General features: G+C 35.1%; 3 protein-coding genes across 5 annotated transcripts; 2 read left to right on the forward strand and 1 right to left on the reverse strand.

Annotated features, from left to right (window-relative positions):
* Window positions 1-63: 63 nt before the first annotated feature.
* Window positions 64-3,348, forward strand: msl-3 (male-specific lethal 3). 2 transcript variants are annotated; one of them, XM_089851779.1, is made up of 9 exons: window positions 64-194; window positions 573-655; window positions 725-820; window positions 895-1,308; window positions 1,375-1,548; window positions 1,611-1,996; window positions 2,061-2,240; window positions 2,310-2,609; window positions 3,044-3,348. In XM_089851779.1, exons 1-9 carry the CDS (start codon window positions 87-89, stop codon window positions 3,211-3,213), a joined length of 1,911 nt encoding a protein of 636 aa, XP_089707905.1. In that variant the 5' UTR covers window positions 64-86; the 3' UTR covers window positions 3,214-3,348. The 2 variants fall into 2 exon arrangements, with proteins under 2 accessions (XP_089707905.1, XP_089707906.1); XM_089851780.1 differs by having other exon boundaries at window positions 2,064-2,240.
* A 647-nt stretch (window positions 3,349-3,995) lies between these two features.
* On the forward strand, window positions 3,996-6,151 carry FRG1 (FSHD region gene 1). The gene is made up of 7 exons (XM_089851801.1): window positions 3,996-4,078; window positions 4,156-4,262; window positions 4,319-4,614; window positions 4,716-4,820; window positions 4,891-4,982; window positions 5,051-5,161; window positions 5,222-6,151. The coding sequence occupies exons 1-7, from the start codon at window positions 4,020-4,022 to the stop codon at window positions 5,256-5,258; spliced, it is 807 nt and encodes a 268-aa protein (XP_089707927.1). The 5' UTR covers window positions 3,996-4,019; the 3' UTR covers window positions 5,259-6,151.
* Window positions 5,875-11,595, reverse strand: SCCRO4 (DCN1-like protein SCCRO4). 2 transcript variants are annotated; one of them, XM_089851803.1, is made up of 9 exons: window positions 11,363-11,583; window positions 10,795-10,953; window positions 10,493-10,692; window positions 8,970-9,049; window positions 8,822-8,898; window positions 8,235-8,326; window positions 7,940-8,153; window positions 7,764-7,866; window positions 5,875-6,806 (listed from the first exon to the last, which is right to left on the reverse strand). In XM_089851803.1, exons 3-9 carry the CDS (start codon window positions 10,573-10,575, stop codon window positions 6,739-6,741), a joined length of 717 nt encoding a protein of 238 aa, XP_089707929.1. In that variant the 5' UTR covers window positions 10,576-10,692; window positions 10,795-10,953; window positions 11,363-11,583; the 3' UTR covers window positions 5,875-6,738. The 2 variants fall into 2 exon arrangements, with proteins under 2 accessions (XP_089707929.1, XP_089707930.1); XM_089851804.1 differs by lacking the exons at window positions 10,493-10,692; window positions 10,795-10,953 and having other exon boundaries at window positions 11,363-11,595.
* Between the last annotated feature and the right edge of the window lie 4,857 nt (window positions 11,596-16,452).

The following is a 16,452-nucleotide window of genomic DNA, read 5'->3' on the forward strand; positions in this document are numbered from 1 at the left end:
TTTTCTTATAAATAAAGGATCTTATAACGTTTAGCCCTGCGTTTCTCACTGCACAGTTTCTCTGCCAAACACCATGGTGGAAAATCATGACAACGTACGGAACTCGTGGCGTTAAGTTTAAATTTAGCGAAGGAGATAAAGTTTTGTGTTACGAGCCGGATCCGACGAAAGCGAAAGTATTATATGAGTCAAAAGTTCGTATATTTATTATTACAATTAGTATGAAAACTTAAGTTTTCAGTTAAAATTTGTGTATTTAACCTTATCGGAGTTTGTTATTAAGCCTTGGCTATTGACATTTATTGTTATTGTTTGTTTCAAATTTTCAAGGCTTTTTTTTCTCTTTGTCCGGGAATAGAGTAATGGCACTTCCCTGCCTTTGGCTACGTTACGCTCTATGAGAAATTAACATGGAGTGCCACTACTCTCATAGGGGCATGTTGCCATAGAGACATGTCTTTGCGGCCTTGTTTAATTTTTTGTCGTCAACTCGTCATACCAGCTTATCTGGCACGAATCTACGATGCCAATTGCCAAATAGCGCTAAAAAATTCATATTTGTTTTCGTTTAGGTTTTAGAAACTGTAGTTAGTAAGGATAGCAGAGGAAGGAAGGTAGCGGAGTATAGGGTTCACTTTCAGGGCTGGAATAGCAGGTATTTCATCATGGTATACCATGTTGGTTAGCAAAATTGACCCTCAGACGTTAATCCATGGTTTTTTAGTTGGGATCGATGTGTTAGGGAGGATTTTGTTCTGCAAATAAACCCAGAAAATCGCCTTCTTCAGAAGAAATTGGCCCATGACGCGGCAATCCATTTGTAAGCAATAACTATTGGCATGGCTCCTCTAGTAGTAGGTTGCCATATTCCTTGGCTTAACTTTCTTTATTTAGGAAGGGGAAAAAGCGAAAGAAACTGCCAGCTCTTTTTAGGGAATCTATGAAGAAGGGCTGCTATGATTCTGATGATGAAAATGATACGGAAGAAGATGGTTCTATTGAATCTAACCAGGACACTGATGATATGAAAGATGATGATGAAGAAGAGGAAGAGGAAAAGGATGGCAAACACGTGTTTCCGGAAATAAAATTGACTGACAAACTGAAAGAAAAGCTGGAAGATGACTGTTTCCTTATAACTGCCAAGAATAAATTGGTCAATCTACCTTGTGAACCCAACATCGTTCGCATCCTCGAGCGTTACGTCAAGCAAACTGCTTACAATCTCCTTTATTCCACACCCATGAAAGGAAACAGGCATCAGTCAAGGGGAAGCAATGCTTCTCACACTTCAGACATAGAGACAAAGTTGGTGAAAACATCGCTTGATCGTCCCAAGTTTGTAATAAAGCTAATTGATGAGTTTGTTTTCAGAATAAATCTCTCTAAAGAACTAGTTGATGGCATTCGTATATTTTTCGACTTTACTCTCCCACTTTCCTTACTTTACCGGGAAGAAAAGCAACAGTATGAGACCATCAACAACCTGGTCATCAATTCCACTCCTAGTCCAATTCCATCATTACCTCACTTGTCACCAAATAAAGAGTATAAATAAATAAAGCAGCCATTATTTGGTGCATAATTTCATCAAACATCACAATTTTCAGTGATTCTGATGAAAGAAATGGTGAACACAAACGTTCTAGAACTCCCGGGGAAGATTCCATTCCTTGGCACAGTTTCCAACCTCTTTCCCCAACACCCGTCACACCCAGTAACAGCAGCGTTAACTCTCAACCTTCTTCACCTTCTTTCTCCAATGCCATATTTAATAATGGACAAAACAACACTCCTTCATCCCCTCTTTTCCAATCTTCTAAGCTGGGAAATGGCCTGAATCTTAACCGTAACTCATTAAGAAGCGCGAACAATGGAGGAACCAATTCGAATGACACGGCTACAACGCAGAACAATCATAATGTTTCAAGCAGAACGAGACTTTCATCCAGAAGTCAGTCTTTGTTAAGGGATCGACAAAGTCCTTCTAGTTCCAGTAAGAAGTTTGGTTACTTTCTATTTGAGTTAGGTGACCAATGTAACGTATCTTCATTGTTAAGCAGTAGAGGATGGCGCATCATCCAAAAGAGTTCTTAGATCATCTGACCGACAACGGGAGAAATTAAGATTGGATCAAAGCCTCTTTAAAAATGACCAAAACTCTAATGACACAACAATTTCGGATGTTACAGGTGGCAATGGTTCAGCGTCCCCTTCAATGATTCTTAAAAATTTGTCTGGTAATAATGAACTCGTCCTTATCATTTAAATATGAAAATTTTTTCTAAGATTGTTAGATTTTATTTCAGCTAATACAGTTATCGCAGTCGTCACGAATCCATCTCGCGCTATTTCTCCCCCAACAAATGCAAACTTGCCAAGCCTAAGTATGAGTTCATCAGCGTCATCAACTCACTCTGATTCAACCCTAAAAGCGGTAACGGTTAATAGCAAACGCGATGTTTTCACCTCTGCAACGCGTTTACGCGATCATTCAGGCGTTTTGAATGAAGTATTGCATTGGCAATTGCTTCCCCAACAAGTATATGAAGAAAAACCCGTCACTCCTTCAATAGTATATGGTGCCCAACATTTGCTTCGTCTCTTTGGTAAATTATTGCTACTAGAACCATGGATGAAGGATGGTTCGACGCTCTACAGGATGTGCAACTCCCTATACTAAAAAGTAGACAAGTCGATACTAGCGCCGCCTGGATACCATCGCTGGTAACCCTCGCGTAAAAAATAAAAAATACTGGACATAAGGAAAAAAAACCACTGTTTTGCTTCTAGCAGACGGCGCTAAGGAAAGAAAAATCGAAGGTAGCGCGTGTTTTTTTTTCTTATGTCCAGTATTTTTTATTTTTTACGCGAGGGTTTCCAGCGCTGGTATCCAGGCGGCGCTAGTATCGGCTTGTCTACTGTTTAGTATAGGGAGTTGCACATCCCGTTGAGCGTCGAAAGTTTAGCACGCGCATCCTTCATCCATGCTAGAACTTTGAGTGAGGAGTTTTTAATGTTTTTTCTTTTCACCATATGATAGTTGTCCTTCCCGATTATTTATCAAGAATGAATATGACGCGTCGAAAAAGAAATACTCTCGTTGATGGCATGAAATCTTTTATTAAGTATTTAGACGATAGTTGTAGTGAACTGTTTCCTGATTCAGCAACGTACAAGGACTTGGATGAATTGAGTGGCGCTAAAAATTAGAATGTTCCCTAGAAGCTCGAGTCTTTATCTTTTAAAATTTATTTTTTTTTACCATTATTTTAGTTTTTTAACGTAAATGTAAACAGTTTGAAGCCTGTATAGTGTATCGTGACTAAAGTTTAATTTAAAAATTAACTAGTGTTAAATTATTCCTAAAGGAACAATTATGTAAATAGGTCGATTTAATATTAGTTGCATACAAGTTGGCTTAATTCATAGTGTTAAAAAGACAGCGTATCGGCTTGAAGCCTCTCTCGTCTTCAAATTGAATCCGAAATTTGTTACAAGTCTATACGGTGCCTTTTTAACATTATGGAAGCGGCCTAAAATAAAAATTAAATAAACTTTTATTTTGTTTTTTAAAAAATATGCAAGGTTATTGATTGGTTTTAGTTCGTAATTACGCAATTAATTTCAATTTTCGCGGTCAGATAAGAATGAGCCAATCACGGCCTTCGACACAAATTTGCAGTCGGCCATAAGCCAATAGAATTTTGAGAATTTAGTGTCGTCTGCTATTTTGAGCAACAAAAATGAGTGAGTACGCTGGTGTGCGAACAGGGAAATTGAGATTAAAAGGTGAAAAGCGGCCTAAAATAAAAAATTAAATAAACTTTTATTTTGTTTTTAAACAATACGCAAGGGTTATTGATTGGTTTTAGTTCGTGATTACGCAATTAATTTCAATTTTCGCGGTCATATAAGAATGAGCCAATCACGGCGTTCGATACAAATTTGCCGTCGGCAATAAGCCAATAGAATTTTGAGAAATTAGTGTCGTCTACTATTTTGACGGCCCAACAAAAATGAGTGAGTACGCTGGTGTGCGAACTGGAAAATTGAGATTAAAAGGTGAAAAAAAGAGGTAATGTGGTGAATCTTACGCAATAAATCAAATTTATATATTAATTAACAATATTACAACTATTTACACATCTTTAGTCGTAAGAAAAAGTCCAAAAGATCGCGTGAAGGTGATGGTGATGATGCTGCGCCAAGGCCTAGCAAAAGTAGAACATCGGAATTTGACCAAGATATGATTTCCCACGGTAAATTACGATAAAATTAATTAAAGAAATGGCGTTTATTAACACCTTTTTATAAGGCGGATGGTGGGTGGCGAGAAAAATTGAGGAGATGACAGGTTCAGTTGCAATTGAGATGGTACCACATTGTTACGTTCGTGCCCTGGACAATGGGTTATTTGTATTAGGAGGCCCACATCCAGCGGGTGAAGGGCCTTCCCCCGAGGAAGTTCTTACGGCTGTCAAAATAAATGATAAAAATATAGCCATGAAGTCCGGTTATGGTAAATATCTAAGAACAAATCAAGAAGGCTTAGTAGTTGGCAGATCTGACGCTATTGGTGGTATGGAACAATGGGAACCTGTATTTCAAGATGTAAGTGTGATTTCTCTTGCATTTTTCTAAACCCAACCCAACCCAATGTGTTTGGTTTCCATGGTTAAGTCACTTGAAATAACGCCGATTTATTTTATTAGGGTAAAATGGCATTACATGGACCAAATAGTTGTTTTTTATCGGCAAATGATGATGGTGACATTGTTGCCAGGGCTAAAAGTGCCACTGAAAATGAAATGATTAAAGTAAACCCACCCCTATTTAGAGTTAATTAATTTATAAGTCTTTAGTATAATTAAATTTAAATAACTATAGATTAGATCCTTTGCTGAAAGGCAACGTGAAGAGGATGATGGTCTACCAGATGAAGAGAGGGGATCAACAGCCCAATGTGAAATGAACTACGTGTAAGTTTTAATTGTAATTAAATAATTAGTATAATAGATTTTAATTCAGTTATTATTATTGCTTATAGGAAGAAGTTCCAAAGTTTCCAAGACAGAAAACTAAGATTAAACAATGAAGACAGATCCAATATTAAAGTGGCTAAAAAAGAAGGAAATTTACACGAAGTTCTGCTAGACAGGTAAGATTAAATTATAATATTAGAGTTTAACTTTGCATATCTAATTTAAAAACTTTATAGGAGGGCTAAAATGAAGTCTGATAAATTTTGTAAATAATTATTAAACATTTTTGATTTATGAAAAATTACCTAAATTCATGTTTAATGAATACAAACCTGGAAAACAGGGAAAACCTGGAAAAATCAGGGAAATAAATAGTTGACAAAACCCTCAGGGAAAACTCAGGGGAATTTAGAATTTTTAGTAAAATTCAGGGAAAACTCAGGGGACTTTAGAATTTTTAGTAAAATTCAGGGAAAACTCGGGGGAATTTAGAATTTTTAGTAAAATTCAGGGAAAACTCGGGGGAATTTAGAATTTTTAGTAAAATTCAGGGAAAACTCGGGGGAATTTAGAATTTTTAGTAAAATTCAGGGAAATTTGCGTCAAACAGGGGTCGAGCAATTAATACCCTCCATAGGAATAGCCTTACACTAAACTTTGGAGGCTTATAACTATGGTTCTACTAGAGATACGGGAATGTCCTTTGAGTATGTTATAGTCCTATTTGCCCCCCCCCCTCCTCCTTCGTTAACATTTGCCCCATAGGATACTACGGGAAATACCTGGAAAATTCAGGAAAGTATATGAAGAAAAACCTGGAATGGAAATCTCAGGGAAATTTGTTTTCCAAAAGTTGTATGAACCCTGATAGAAGAAACTGTGGTAATACTTTGGTGGTGTGAATGTATTTAATAATAATAAGCCATTATTAGGTACATAACAGTCCAAACAGGAATTAATTCCTCAAAAGCAGGCACAATTAATTAATTACACCAGGTCGTTTAATTATTTAATGGCGGCCTGGAAAATTAAAAATATGGAAATGTTGAGTCATCCATCCATCCATCCATCTCACCAACAAAACCAAATTAAAATAAGTAACTAACTAACACTCGGTTAACTCCTGAGTATTTGAGAGAGGGAATTATTTGAATATCTCAAAACAATTTTTTTTTAATAATTTTCTCTAAAAAATAGGAATTAATTCATTTGGCAATGGGTTAATTTAATTTCGTTTTTCTTCTTGACTCATTTTGTCAAAACGATAAGTTAAATTTAATTCTTGTACAAATCGCGTCTTCATGAAGAGTCATCACCCCCCCCCCCTTTCCCCATTTAATAATTAATTACAAGGAAAAAAAATAACAATTAAACTCTTAAACCTAATTTTTTTACGTCAATTGCGCAAAATTAATTTATTCACATGAAATTTTCTTTTTTTTTTAAATTCAAATTTTTAAACAATTAAAAAAAACTAATTTAAAAAAAAAACACAAAGAACAATGAACTTCATTAATTAAATCCAATCGAATTCATCTTCATCTTCATCATCGGGAATTAAAATATAGTACATGTACTAACTTCTTTTTTTCTTCCTTACTTTAGTTCCGCAAAATTTTTACATTTTTTTTTTTTTTCAATAGAAAAACCAGTCACTTTTCTGCTCACTTTTAATGAAGCTTTTACCAATTTTTTTTTTTTTTTTTTTTTAGCTTCCACTTGTACTTTTCATTTTATTTAAATACAACGCGTTTTATTGATTATGCAGAGGTATCTTATTAGTTTTAAGCCAATCAACAAATTCGTCTAGTAAGACAGGCCCTAATATAAAAAAGAGAAAAAAACTTTGTGACCAAGCGAATATTTAAATTCATAGTTATTATATTAATATTAATTATGCAGGGTTCATAAAACTTTGCCTGCTGGAAAACTTTAGGGAATTAAATAGTTGACAAAAACTGGGGGAAATTTGCTCTGAAGGGATTGCAGAAACTATTAAAAAAACTCAAGGAAATCAGTTTTAACCAGGGTTCATACAAACCTGGAAAACGGAAAAATCAGGGAAATAAATAGTTAATAAAAACCTCAGGGAAATTTAGAATTTTTAGTAAATTTCAGGGAAATTTGCATCAAACAGGGGCCGAGTAATTAAGCAAAATGTCCATAAACATACCAACGTCCATAGGATTAACATTACACTAATCTTTGGAGGCTCATAACTCTGGTTGTATTAGCGATACGGGGATGTCCTTTGAGTATGTTATAGTCCTATTTTCCCCCCATCCAACCATACTAGAAACTTACGGCTACGTCAAACAGGGGCCGAATAATTAAGCAAAATGTTCGTCAACATACCAACCTCCATAGGATTAACATTACACTAATCTTTGGAGGCTCATAACTATGGTTCTACTAGGGATACGTTGATGTCCTTTGAGTATGTTATAGTCCAATTTATCCCCCATCCAACCATACTAAAAACTTATGGCCACGTCAAACAGGGACCGAGTAATTAAGAAAAATGTCCGTAAACATACCCTCCATAGGATTAACATTACACTATACTTTGGAGGCTCATAACTCTGGTTCTATTAGAGATACGGGGATGTCCTTTTTATTATGTAATAGTCCTATTTGCCCCATACGGGAAAAACCTGGAAATCTCAGGGAAATTGGTTTTCCAAAACTTTTATGAACCCTGGTTTTCCAAAAGTTGTATGAACCCGGTTATGGTTGGTTAGCTTTATAATTATTAGAAATATAAAGAAGGTCTCATACACGCTCCATCTTCATCATAATTGCTTAGGTTTGACTGAATAACTCGACTAAACTCCAAGACATTGCACCATTGGTCTTTGTTGATAACCTTATACTTTGATTGCTATTTACAATAAAATAATTAGTAAATACTAATTAATTACTTCCATCGTTGGAAGAATTGAAAAGAAAGTTACTTCTAAAAATTGGTGAAAAGAACCGTATAATGGCCAATTTTTTCCTAGCAATAATTGTAACATGGCTTTGGCAGTGTCGATATCCATACTCCTTTGGTCTTTGTCCCTCGCAAAATCATAGGCGTATCTATAGATACTTTTAAAATGCGTCGGATCTCGTAAAAGAGATCGGAGGTATTCAAGTTTACCCTGAATTTTTTGTATACTGTCACACCTGCCGCGAAATTAACAAAGTTTAAAACAAAAAAAAAACGGCAATAGTAAGTTGACAAGTCGAAAAAGTCAACAAACTCACTGCATATCTGTTAAACCTCGCAACCATTCACTCAATGTAAAAAAACCCATCTGTTTCGCTTCCATTTTCCAAGCTAAAACTAACATAACTATCTGCAAAGTATAAAAAACACGTTTTAACGTTCAAGTTACACATAACATAGTATAACCAGAAGGGGTAGGCGATAATAGAAGAAGGGTGCCACTCTGTATCCTCTTAATGCTTTAGTTATGTAACGTCATTCTTCCCAGGCAAAGGAGCCCTTTTAGTTTGTTTTCCCGCTCATCAAACTAAGTTCAAATGGGCATCGCACCGTAAGGTGAATTCTATAGCTGTTTGGCACTAAATCCCCAGCAATCATCCCACAAACCTTGATTGTCTTGACGTGGGACAAAAATGCACAAGCGCATGCATGCGTCTTGCCAAATATTTAAACGCTAATAGAGTAATGACGAGGGAACTATTTATCGTGTATGTGATTCGGTTTAGTAACCTTGCTCTAAATGTTAAATTGATGTTGGGAAGAGTGACGTTACACTTACCCCTCGTTGTGCTTGTACACTTCTCTCGAAGAGAAGTATTATATACTTCTGGTGTAATGGACTTACATTTTCTGGTTCAACACCTATATCCTCGCAAAATTTTTCCATTCCTTCAGGACCTATAACTTCAGGGTCATCCGGGCCTAATTAAACATTTAAAATTAACTTTAATTAATAACATACATTAAGTTTAATGCTAAGAAGATATACTTACAGACATATTCTTGAAACAATACAGTACACCTCTTAGCGGAAAATGAGTCTGATAAGTCATTTGCCTTCTGTTTTCTAGAGCTGTGATAAAAAAAACTTAACATTAATTAAATTAATTCTATAGTTAATATTAAAATTTATAATCTACCCAAGGCCATCCATTAAGCGGGGAAAATAACCTAACCTAATCTATTCTATTCTATTCTATTACCGCTTGCTTTAGCTTATAAGCTACTTAAATTAAAAATGGGGTAGGTAGGTCAAGCTTATACGTTTTTGTAGGTAGGTAATTTGATACTAATCAGGGACAAAAAATAATTACATCCCAAATGTCTCTCCTCTCAGTGTTTTAGTCTAAAGAAACGAAAGAAGCATCGTTAAAAGAAGAAAACTAACGGCAAGGGCAAAGGGGGTGGGGGGTAAAAACTATTTATAGAATTAGAGAGGAGATGGGATCATGGGAGAGTACATAGACAATATAATATATAAGCTCCCAGCTACCAACTTGAAAGAGATTTTAAATGACAGCCAAAGCAAGGAGGGTGACGTGAGTAAGGAGGAACATGCCAAACACGCTGTGGTTTAAAGAAAAAGTTCAGGTAACATAACATTATACCTTAAAAGAACGGCGTTTTTCTAAACATAAAATAAATAAATTATCTCTTGTTATATAACAAAATAGTTAGCATTTAATTTGCCTTAAAAACAATCAAGGACTACTGCGCCATCTGCCATTTGCTTTAGTGTCGTCTGCTAAAACGAACCTCATAGCCTCTCAACATAAAATAAATAAAAGATCTCTTATAAGTTATAACAAAATAATTAGCATTTAATTGCCTTAAAAACAATCAAGGACTATTGCGCCATCCGCCATTTGCTTTAGTGGCGTCTGCTAAAACGAACCTCATAGCCCTACAGGATTGGTTGAATTCTCAGAGGCTGAGAGAGGTAAGGGTAAGGTAGGGTTCGAGCTAGCAGACGCCACTAAAGCAATTGCAATGGCGAATGGTGCAGTAGTCCTCCATTTGCTTTAGTGTCGTCTGCTAAAACGAACCTCATAGCCCTACGGGATTGGTTGAATTCTCACAGGCTGTTAGAGGTAAGGGTAAGGTAGGGTTCGAGCTAGCAGACGCCACTAAAGCAATGCAATGGCGAATGGTGCAGTAGTCCTCTTTTTAAGACTAATTAAATGCTAATTATTTTATTTAATAAGAGACCATTTATTAATTGTTTTTAATATTTAATTCCTTTTACATTTAGAAAAAGGGCGGCTGATCTTTTAAGGTATAAAGTTATGTTACCGGAACTTTTGTTGGCTAATTTGGAGTTTTATAATCACTAAAGAAAGTATGTAATGCATAGGTTAATATTTGACTAATTGCTCATTTTCACCGAAAATTATTTATAGAGGAATAAGGGCCGTTTTATAGATAAGCTAAACTTTATAAACCTTTCTTCCCAATCTAATTTTATTTGGAATTAAACTTCCCTTAATTTTATGGGTGTATATATATATATATATACCTAATGTACGTTTTTGCGCGCTTAACGTTGGTTTTATTATCTTCGTCCAGGTCAGCTCCTCTGCGCCTCCTTTGAGGTGGCATACTGTTATCACCAAAAAGTGGCAAATCCGCCCGACTAGTCGAACCTTTATAAGGGGTACCACTTAAAATATCTCCCGAGTCGCTCTGATTAACGGTAGTGGCTTCCTCTTCTAAAGTCTAATAAATTGATAGAAACTTATTAGATTTTCTCCATCTCTCCTGATATTTTAGCGGGGAACAAAATAATAGGGTCTTTTTTTTCTATAGAATTCTTCTCACCAAATTGCAGAATGATTTTTGAAGAACAATGTAACTGCTAGTTGGTTCCGTGTTGAAGGTTTTTTTAATGTTTAATAATTAAGATTTTTGTTTTGTTTTGTTTAGTTTGGTCTAGAAGGTTTTTTTTTTGTTTTTTTGCTTTTCTTAAACTTCTAGGCCCTAAAAATGAAGAGATAAAAACAATTTCCCCGCATGAATTTGGAGTGGACGGATTTAATTAAGCTAAGTCATTAATGAAGCGATACATTTGAATAAGATTTAACACCACCATTTGCATACGCATCAAGGTTAATCTAAAAAGCTAAGAAAGCCAATCTAATTCTAAACCTATACGTTTAAATGGTTTTTTTAATCTTTATAATTAAAATTTTTAATTAATTTGGCCGAAGTTTGGAATGGTAAATTGGTAACTCCTAACTTTTCAAGCCTCCAAGGCCTACTAGCCCTATTTTATGCATGGTCTATTAATTTCTAACTTTTATAATCTTTGCCTAATGCTGTGCATATTTTAGCCCCATTTTAAATAAGCTAAGAACCTTAACTACAGATAATTAAAAAATTATATTACAAATTAATCCACGCCATCGTTGAATGAAATGATGGTTAATTGATTCGTTTTCTCTTCGACATCCATGGAATGGATTCCAAAACACTGCTGTTTTCACTTCCAATCGAAAACCCTCCTTGGCGCGGGCATAGCCTACTCGATCAAAACGAATTTATATTGGTAATACAGGGCTGTACATAATGCACTAATCAAAGCATTTGACTACTAAAATAAATCGACAGCTATCTTGAGCCCTTTTAGTTACTTATAAAAATATCCCTATGTACAGCCCATCTCTATTTTTAAAGAGAGTGTCTACACTACATGGATGAAGGATGCGCGTGAAAAACATTCGACGCTCAAGAGGATGTGCAACTCCCTATACTAAAAAGTAGACAAGTCGATACTAGCGCCGCCTGGCTACCAGCGCTGGAAATCCTCGCGGGAAAAATAAAAAATACTGGACATAAGAAAAAAACCGTCTGTTTTGCTTCTAGCAGACGACTCTAAGGAAAAAAATTGACGGTAGCGCGTGTTTTTTTCTTATGTCAAGTATTTTTTATTTTTCCCGCGAGGGTTTCCAGCGCTGGTAGCCAGGCGGCGCTAGTATCGACTTGTCTACTTTTTAGTATAGGGAGTTGCACATCCTGTAGAGCGTCGAATGTTTTTCACGCGCATCCTTTATCCATGGTGTCTATTCTCACCCCCGGGTGGAAATAGCCTACGCGCTATTCTCACCCCCTCCCGGGTGAAAATAGCTTATACCCTATTCTCACCCCCCTACCACGCGACCTCCCGCGTAACGCCATTCGGCCGAGATTATTTTGGTCATTCTTTTGGTTGAGAGGTAAGCGAATGGTTTTTATTTTGTTCTTCCCTAAAAATTTGGTGTTTTATTTGTATACCCTTGAAAGTAATAATTTATATTAGTCCATATTACTTATTACTAATAATCTTAATATATTTTAGTGTATTTAATATAGTTATATTTATATTATTTTATCAATTTATTGTTAAATCAATGCCTACGAGGCATTGGTTAAACAGTTACTGCCATAATTTTCGTCATCCACAAACTACGAAAACAATCCTTGAAAAATCTAATTTATTATGATATGTTTACTTTTGTATTTGGTTTCGTAGAAATTTATAAAATTGCAATCAAAGTTTTGTGTTTGGAAAAGGCCTAGTTAAAATTTGTTTGTTTGATGACGTAGTAAGGAGAAATTTTCACTCTAGATGTTGCTCACGTGACCCCAGTTAGTGTCGCCGCGTGCGCGAAGCAGGCTGGGAAATAGCACACTTCCTCTGGTCCAAAACCAGTTTATTAATTGCTTGGACTAGTTTTTTAATTCAAAAAGTGGGGGTTACTGGTCCTCGGGACCAGTTTATTAATTGCAAATCTATTGGAGAACAAACGCTGGGACCAGTCCGGAGACCAGTTAATTATTTCGGGGACTAGAGGGGTCACTGGTCCCAAGGACTAGTTTAAAAAATATCCTTATTTCCCAGCCTGGCGCGAAGCCTATTTTATTCAGATTCGAGCGGCATTAGTAGGCTGGATGTCTCGGGCGCACGCGCTTGGCTTTTCCGCGAGATGCCGCATTGAGTTGAGATGCCGTGAGTGACGTAGCGAGGAGAAAAACCCGCCAAATATCTTCTCCGCAAATTTGCTTTTTCCCCCAAATTTCAAGTTTTCGAAGTGTTTTTTCTGTGTTTTCCCTTGTTGTGTTTTCTACAACAATAACAACCACGACTGGGATACGGATAAAATACTTGAATTTATTTATTACATTGGTTAAAAGATAATTACAAGTTCAGAGAACCGCGTTACATAGAGCCCCCCAGAAATTTGTCAGACTTTAAATTTTGCCAATTTTGGTTTTTGCAATTTTGCGACTATAAAATGTATTCTGAATGTACTAAAAGTATATATTTTCTTAGATAATTTTTTCTGCTCTACCTTTTAGGCACAAAATCTCAGTTTTTATGATTTTGCTGCTTGTCACCCTTTAAAAGAAAAACCATCAAAATCCACAGTAATTAAATTTTGAAAACCTTGTTTAATATCTTATATTATATAACCCTGTTTTAAAAAACGACTTAGATTGGAAGTGGAGGCAAATGATCCTAAACCCAAACTGTTTCATCGCCAACCTATGAGGAAGTCATGTTTTCAAAAAATTAATACAATCGAAGAAACAGTATCGCAGGCTGCGGCTGCACTTTCCTCCAATGCAGATTTCTTCTCATCCAAGAACAGTGTCCCTATTGATGAAGATATGACTGAAATATACGATGTTTCACTTTTTAAAGCCACAACAATGCCGATTGTTGCAAAGAAGAAAATTGGAAAAACTGTCCCGAACGTTCCTAAAGAGGGACAAACATGACTTGCCTTCATAGATGCGCTGCAGAATCAAACGTGTCACTTAGCTACAAATCCACTTCAGCAACACTTATCAAGCGCTACTACGGCTCTCGCTGTTGGGAGAAAACCCAAAGAAGTTAAAAAATGTGAGGAACCTCAAGCTACAACTTCAACTGCGATTGATGGAAATGTTGTTAGAGAGAGCGATAATTTTAAAGTACCAGCGAAAAATATCGCTGTTCGAACAAAACCCAAGCCAAAAGATCAAGGAAAAGAAAATAGGCAAAGTGAAGTACTAACTGCGTCCGACACAACTTCTGGACGAAAAACGTCTATAAGTGGAATTAATTTATATTTAATTTAAATTTTAATGATTCATTTTTAAAATTTTTAACACTGATTGTCTTATTCTTTTTTATATTTAATATTAATTAATTTATATTTAATTTAAATTTTAATGATTCATTTTTAAAATTTTTAACACTGATTGTCTTATTCTTTTTTATATTTAATATTAATTAATTTATATTTAATTTAAATAAGTTGCCTATTGAAATTTCAAATGATTAATTTTTAAAATTTTTAACACTGATTGTCTTATTCTTTTTTATATTTAATATTAATTAATTTATATTTAATTTAAATAAGTTGCCTATTGAAATTTCAAATGATTAATTTTTAAAATTTTTAACACTGATTGTCTTATTCTTTTTTATATTTAATATTAATTAATTTATATTTAATTTAAATAAGTTGCCTATTGAAATTTCAAATGATTAATTTTTAAAATTTTTAACACTGATTGTCTTATTCTTTTTTATATTTAATATTAATTAATTTATATTTAATTTAAATAAGTTGCCTATTGAAATTTCAAATGATTCATTTTTAAAATTTTTAACACTGATTGTCTTATTCTTTTTTATATTTAATATTAATTAATTTATATTTAATTTAAATAAGTTGCCTATTGAAATTTCAAATGATTCATTTTTAAAATTTTTAACACTGATTGTCTTATTCTTTTTTATATTTAATATTAATTAATTTATATTTAATTTAAATAAAATTCAACCAATTGATTTTAGTATTCATGGAAATGTTTTGGTTTTGAAATTTCGCGGGTTATTCTATGTTCACCTGGGATCGACTTCACTGGGCGGTGAAAATAGCAGCCAAGCTATTTTCACCCTGCCGCAGCCTTTGGGTACGTTCAGTAACGAAAATCTCAAAGAAATCGCTGTTTTCTTGATGTTTGGTTGATGGGCTCGAGACGTCACAGTGACGTAAATTGTTGTTGAACGGAAAAGTCACATTTTTAAGTTAGCGCTGTTTTCGAAAATGGGGTTGGGGAAACGTCTTACTGGCCCTCAAAACGTTACGAAGCGCAAATGGTTCTTGCCCACTATTAACGAGCTCGCAAATAATGAAATTGTTTAAGAAAATTATGTCCATTTGAATGGTAGAAGTAGTTTTGTAAAGAAAACTAATACAATTACTGTTGGAATAGCATCATTGGAATTTAATTTTTAAATCCCGCGCCAACAACAGTCAAGCGCTACGTCACGCCATCAAAAAAACCATATCGATTAGATGGTTTTTCTGATGAGCAAGCGCTGAGCATCATGACGTCAAAACCGGAAACGCGAAAAAAGCGTACAGTAGTGAAAATCTGGCATCGCTTAGTAAGCGCTGTCATCAAAGAGGGTTACTGAACGTACCCTTTACCTCAATTCTCAGTCACGTGGTAGGGTGGATTTAGCCTCTACCAGCGTGGGAAATAAGGCGGTGGCACAGGGCAAATGACCAGTTTAAAAATTGCCTGGACCAGTTTAAAAATTAAATCGGAGGGGGTCAGTGGTCCACAGGACCACTAAGAAAATTCAAGGGTTTCCATAGTCCAGACATTAGCTAATATATTTTAATTATCCACTTCTTCAATTTAGCAGACGACGCACCCTGGTCAGTGGTCATGGACTAGTTTATTTATTCCAGGCCAGAGGGGTCGCTGGCCCAATGTCCAGTTTAAAAAAATTCCTTATTTCCCACCCTGGCCTCTACGCTATTTTCACCCAGGGTAGGAATAGGCTTCCCATAGATGGGCACTATCATATCATTTGATAGTTTTACCACTTGATACGATAGAAAACTAAATCTTCCCCAATCAAAGTATCAATTTTGATAGTTATTTTCGAGAAAAATTTGAATTATAATGATTGATTGAGTTTGATAGCTTAGAAAGTGCACTCGAAGTTGATATGATTCATTGATTCGTTGAAATCTTCTAGAGAAAAATATCGATTCTCAACGTGATCTAGCTACTAACCCCATCTTTTAGAAATCATAAAAAACGATAGGCATTATTCCTTGAGAAATATATTGATTTTTTGAGTGATTTTATTTGGCGACATCTGTTTTCTGATTTCATTTTAAAAAAATTATGAGCTAATCTTTGATAGGCAATTTTGATAGTTATGAAAATTTCTGGAAAGATAAGTCGTTTTTTGAATGATATCGAAGTTTTTAATATATTTGAACGTTAGCAAGTGTAGGTTTATTCTATAAGAAGATTCTGTACTTGGTGGTCGTTATAACCCTCTCAAACAAATAAATAAACGATGGTTCAACAGTTCAAACTGTGAAGACGGAGCTTCTTGTATATAGAGGAGGAAGAACGATTCCACGAAATCATCCAAACGTAGAAGTAGATAAATTAAAGTGTAGATTTAATTGCAATTTT

This window comes from Phalangium opilio, unplaced genomic scaffold, assembly GCF_054372755.1.
Source record: "Phalangium opilio isolate 3A_F unplaced genomic scaffold, DU_Popi_V2 ptg000105l_1, whole genome shotgun sequence".
Taxonomy (NCBI): Eukaryota; Metazoa; Arthropoda; class Arachnida; order Opiliones; family Phalangiidae; genus Phalangium; species Phalangium opilio.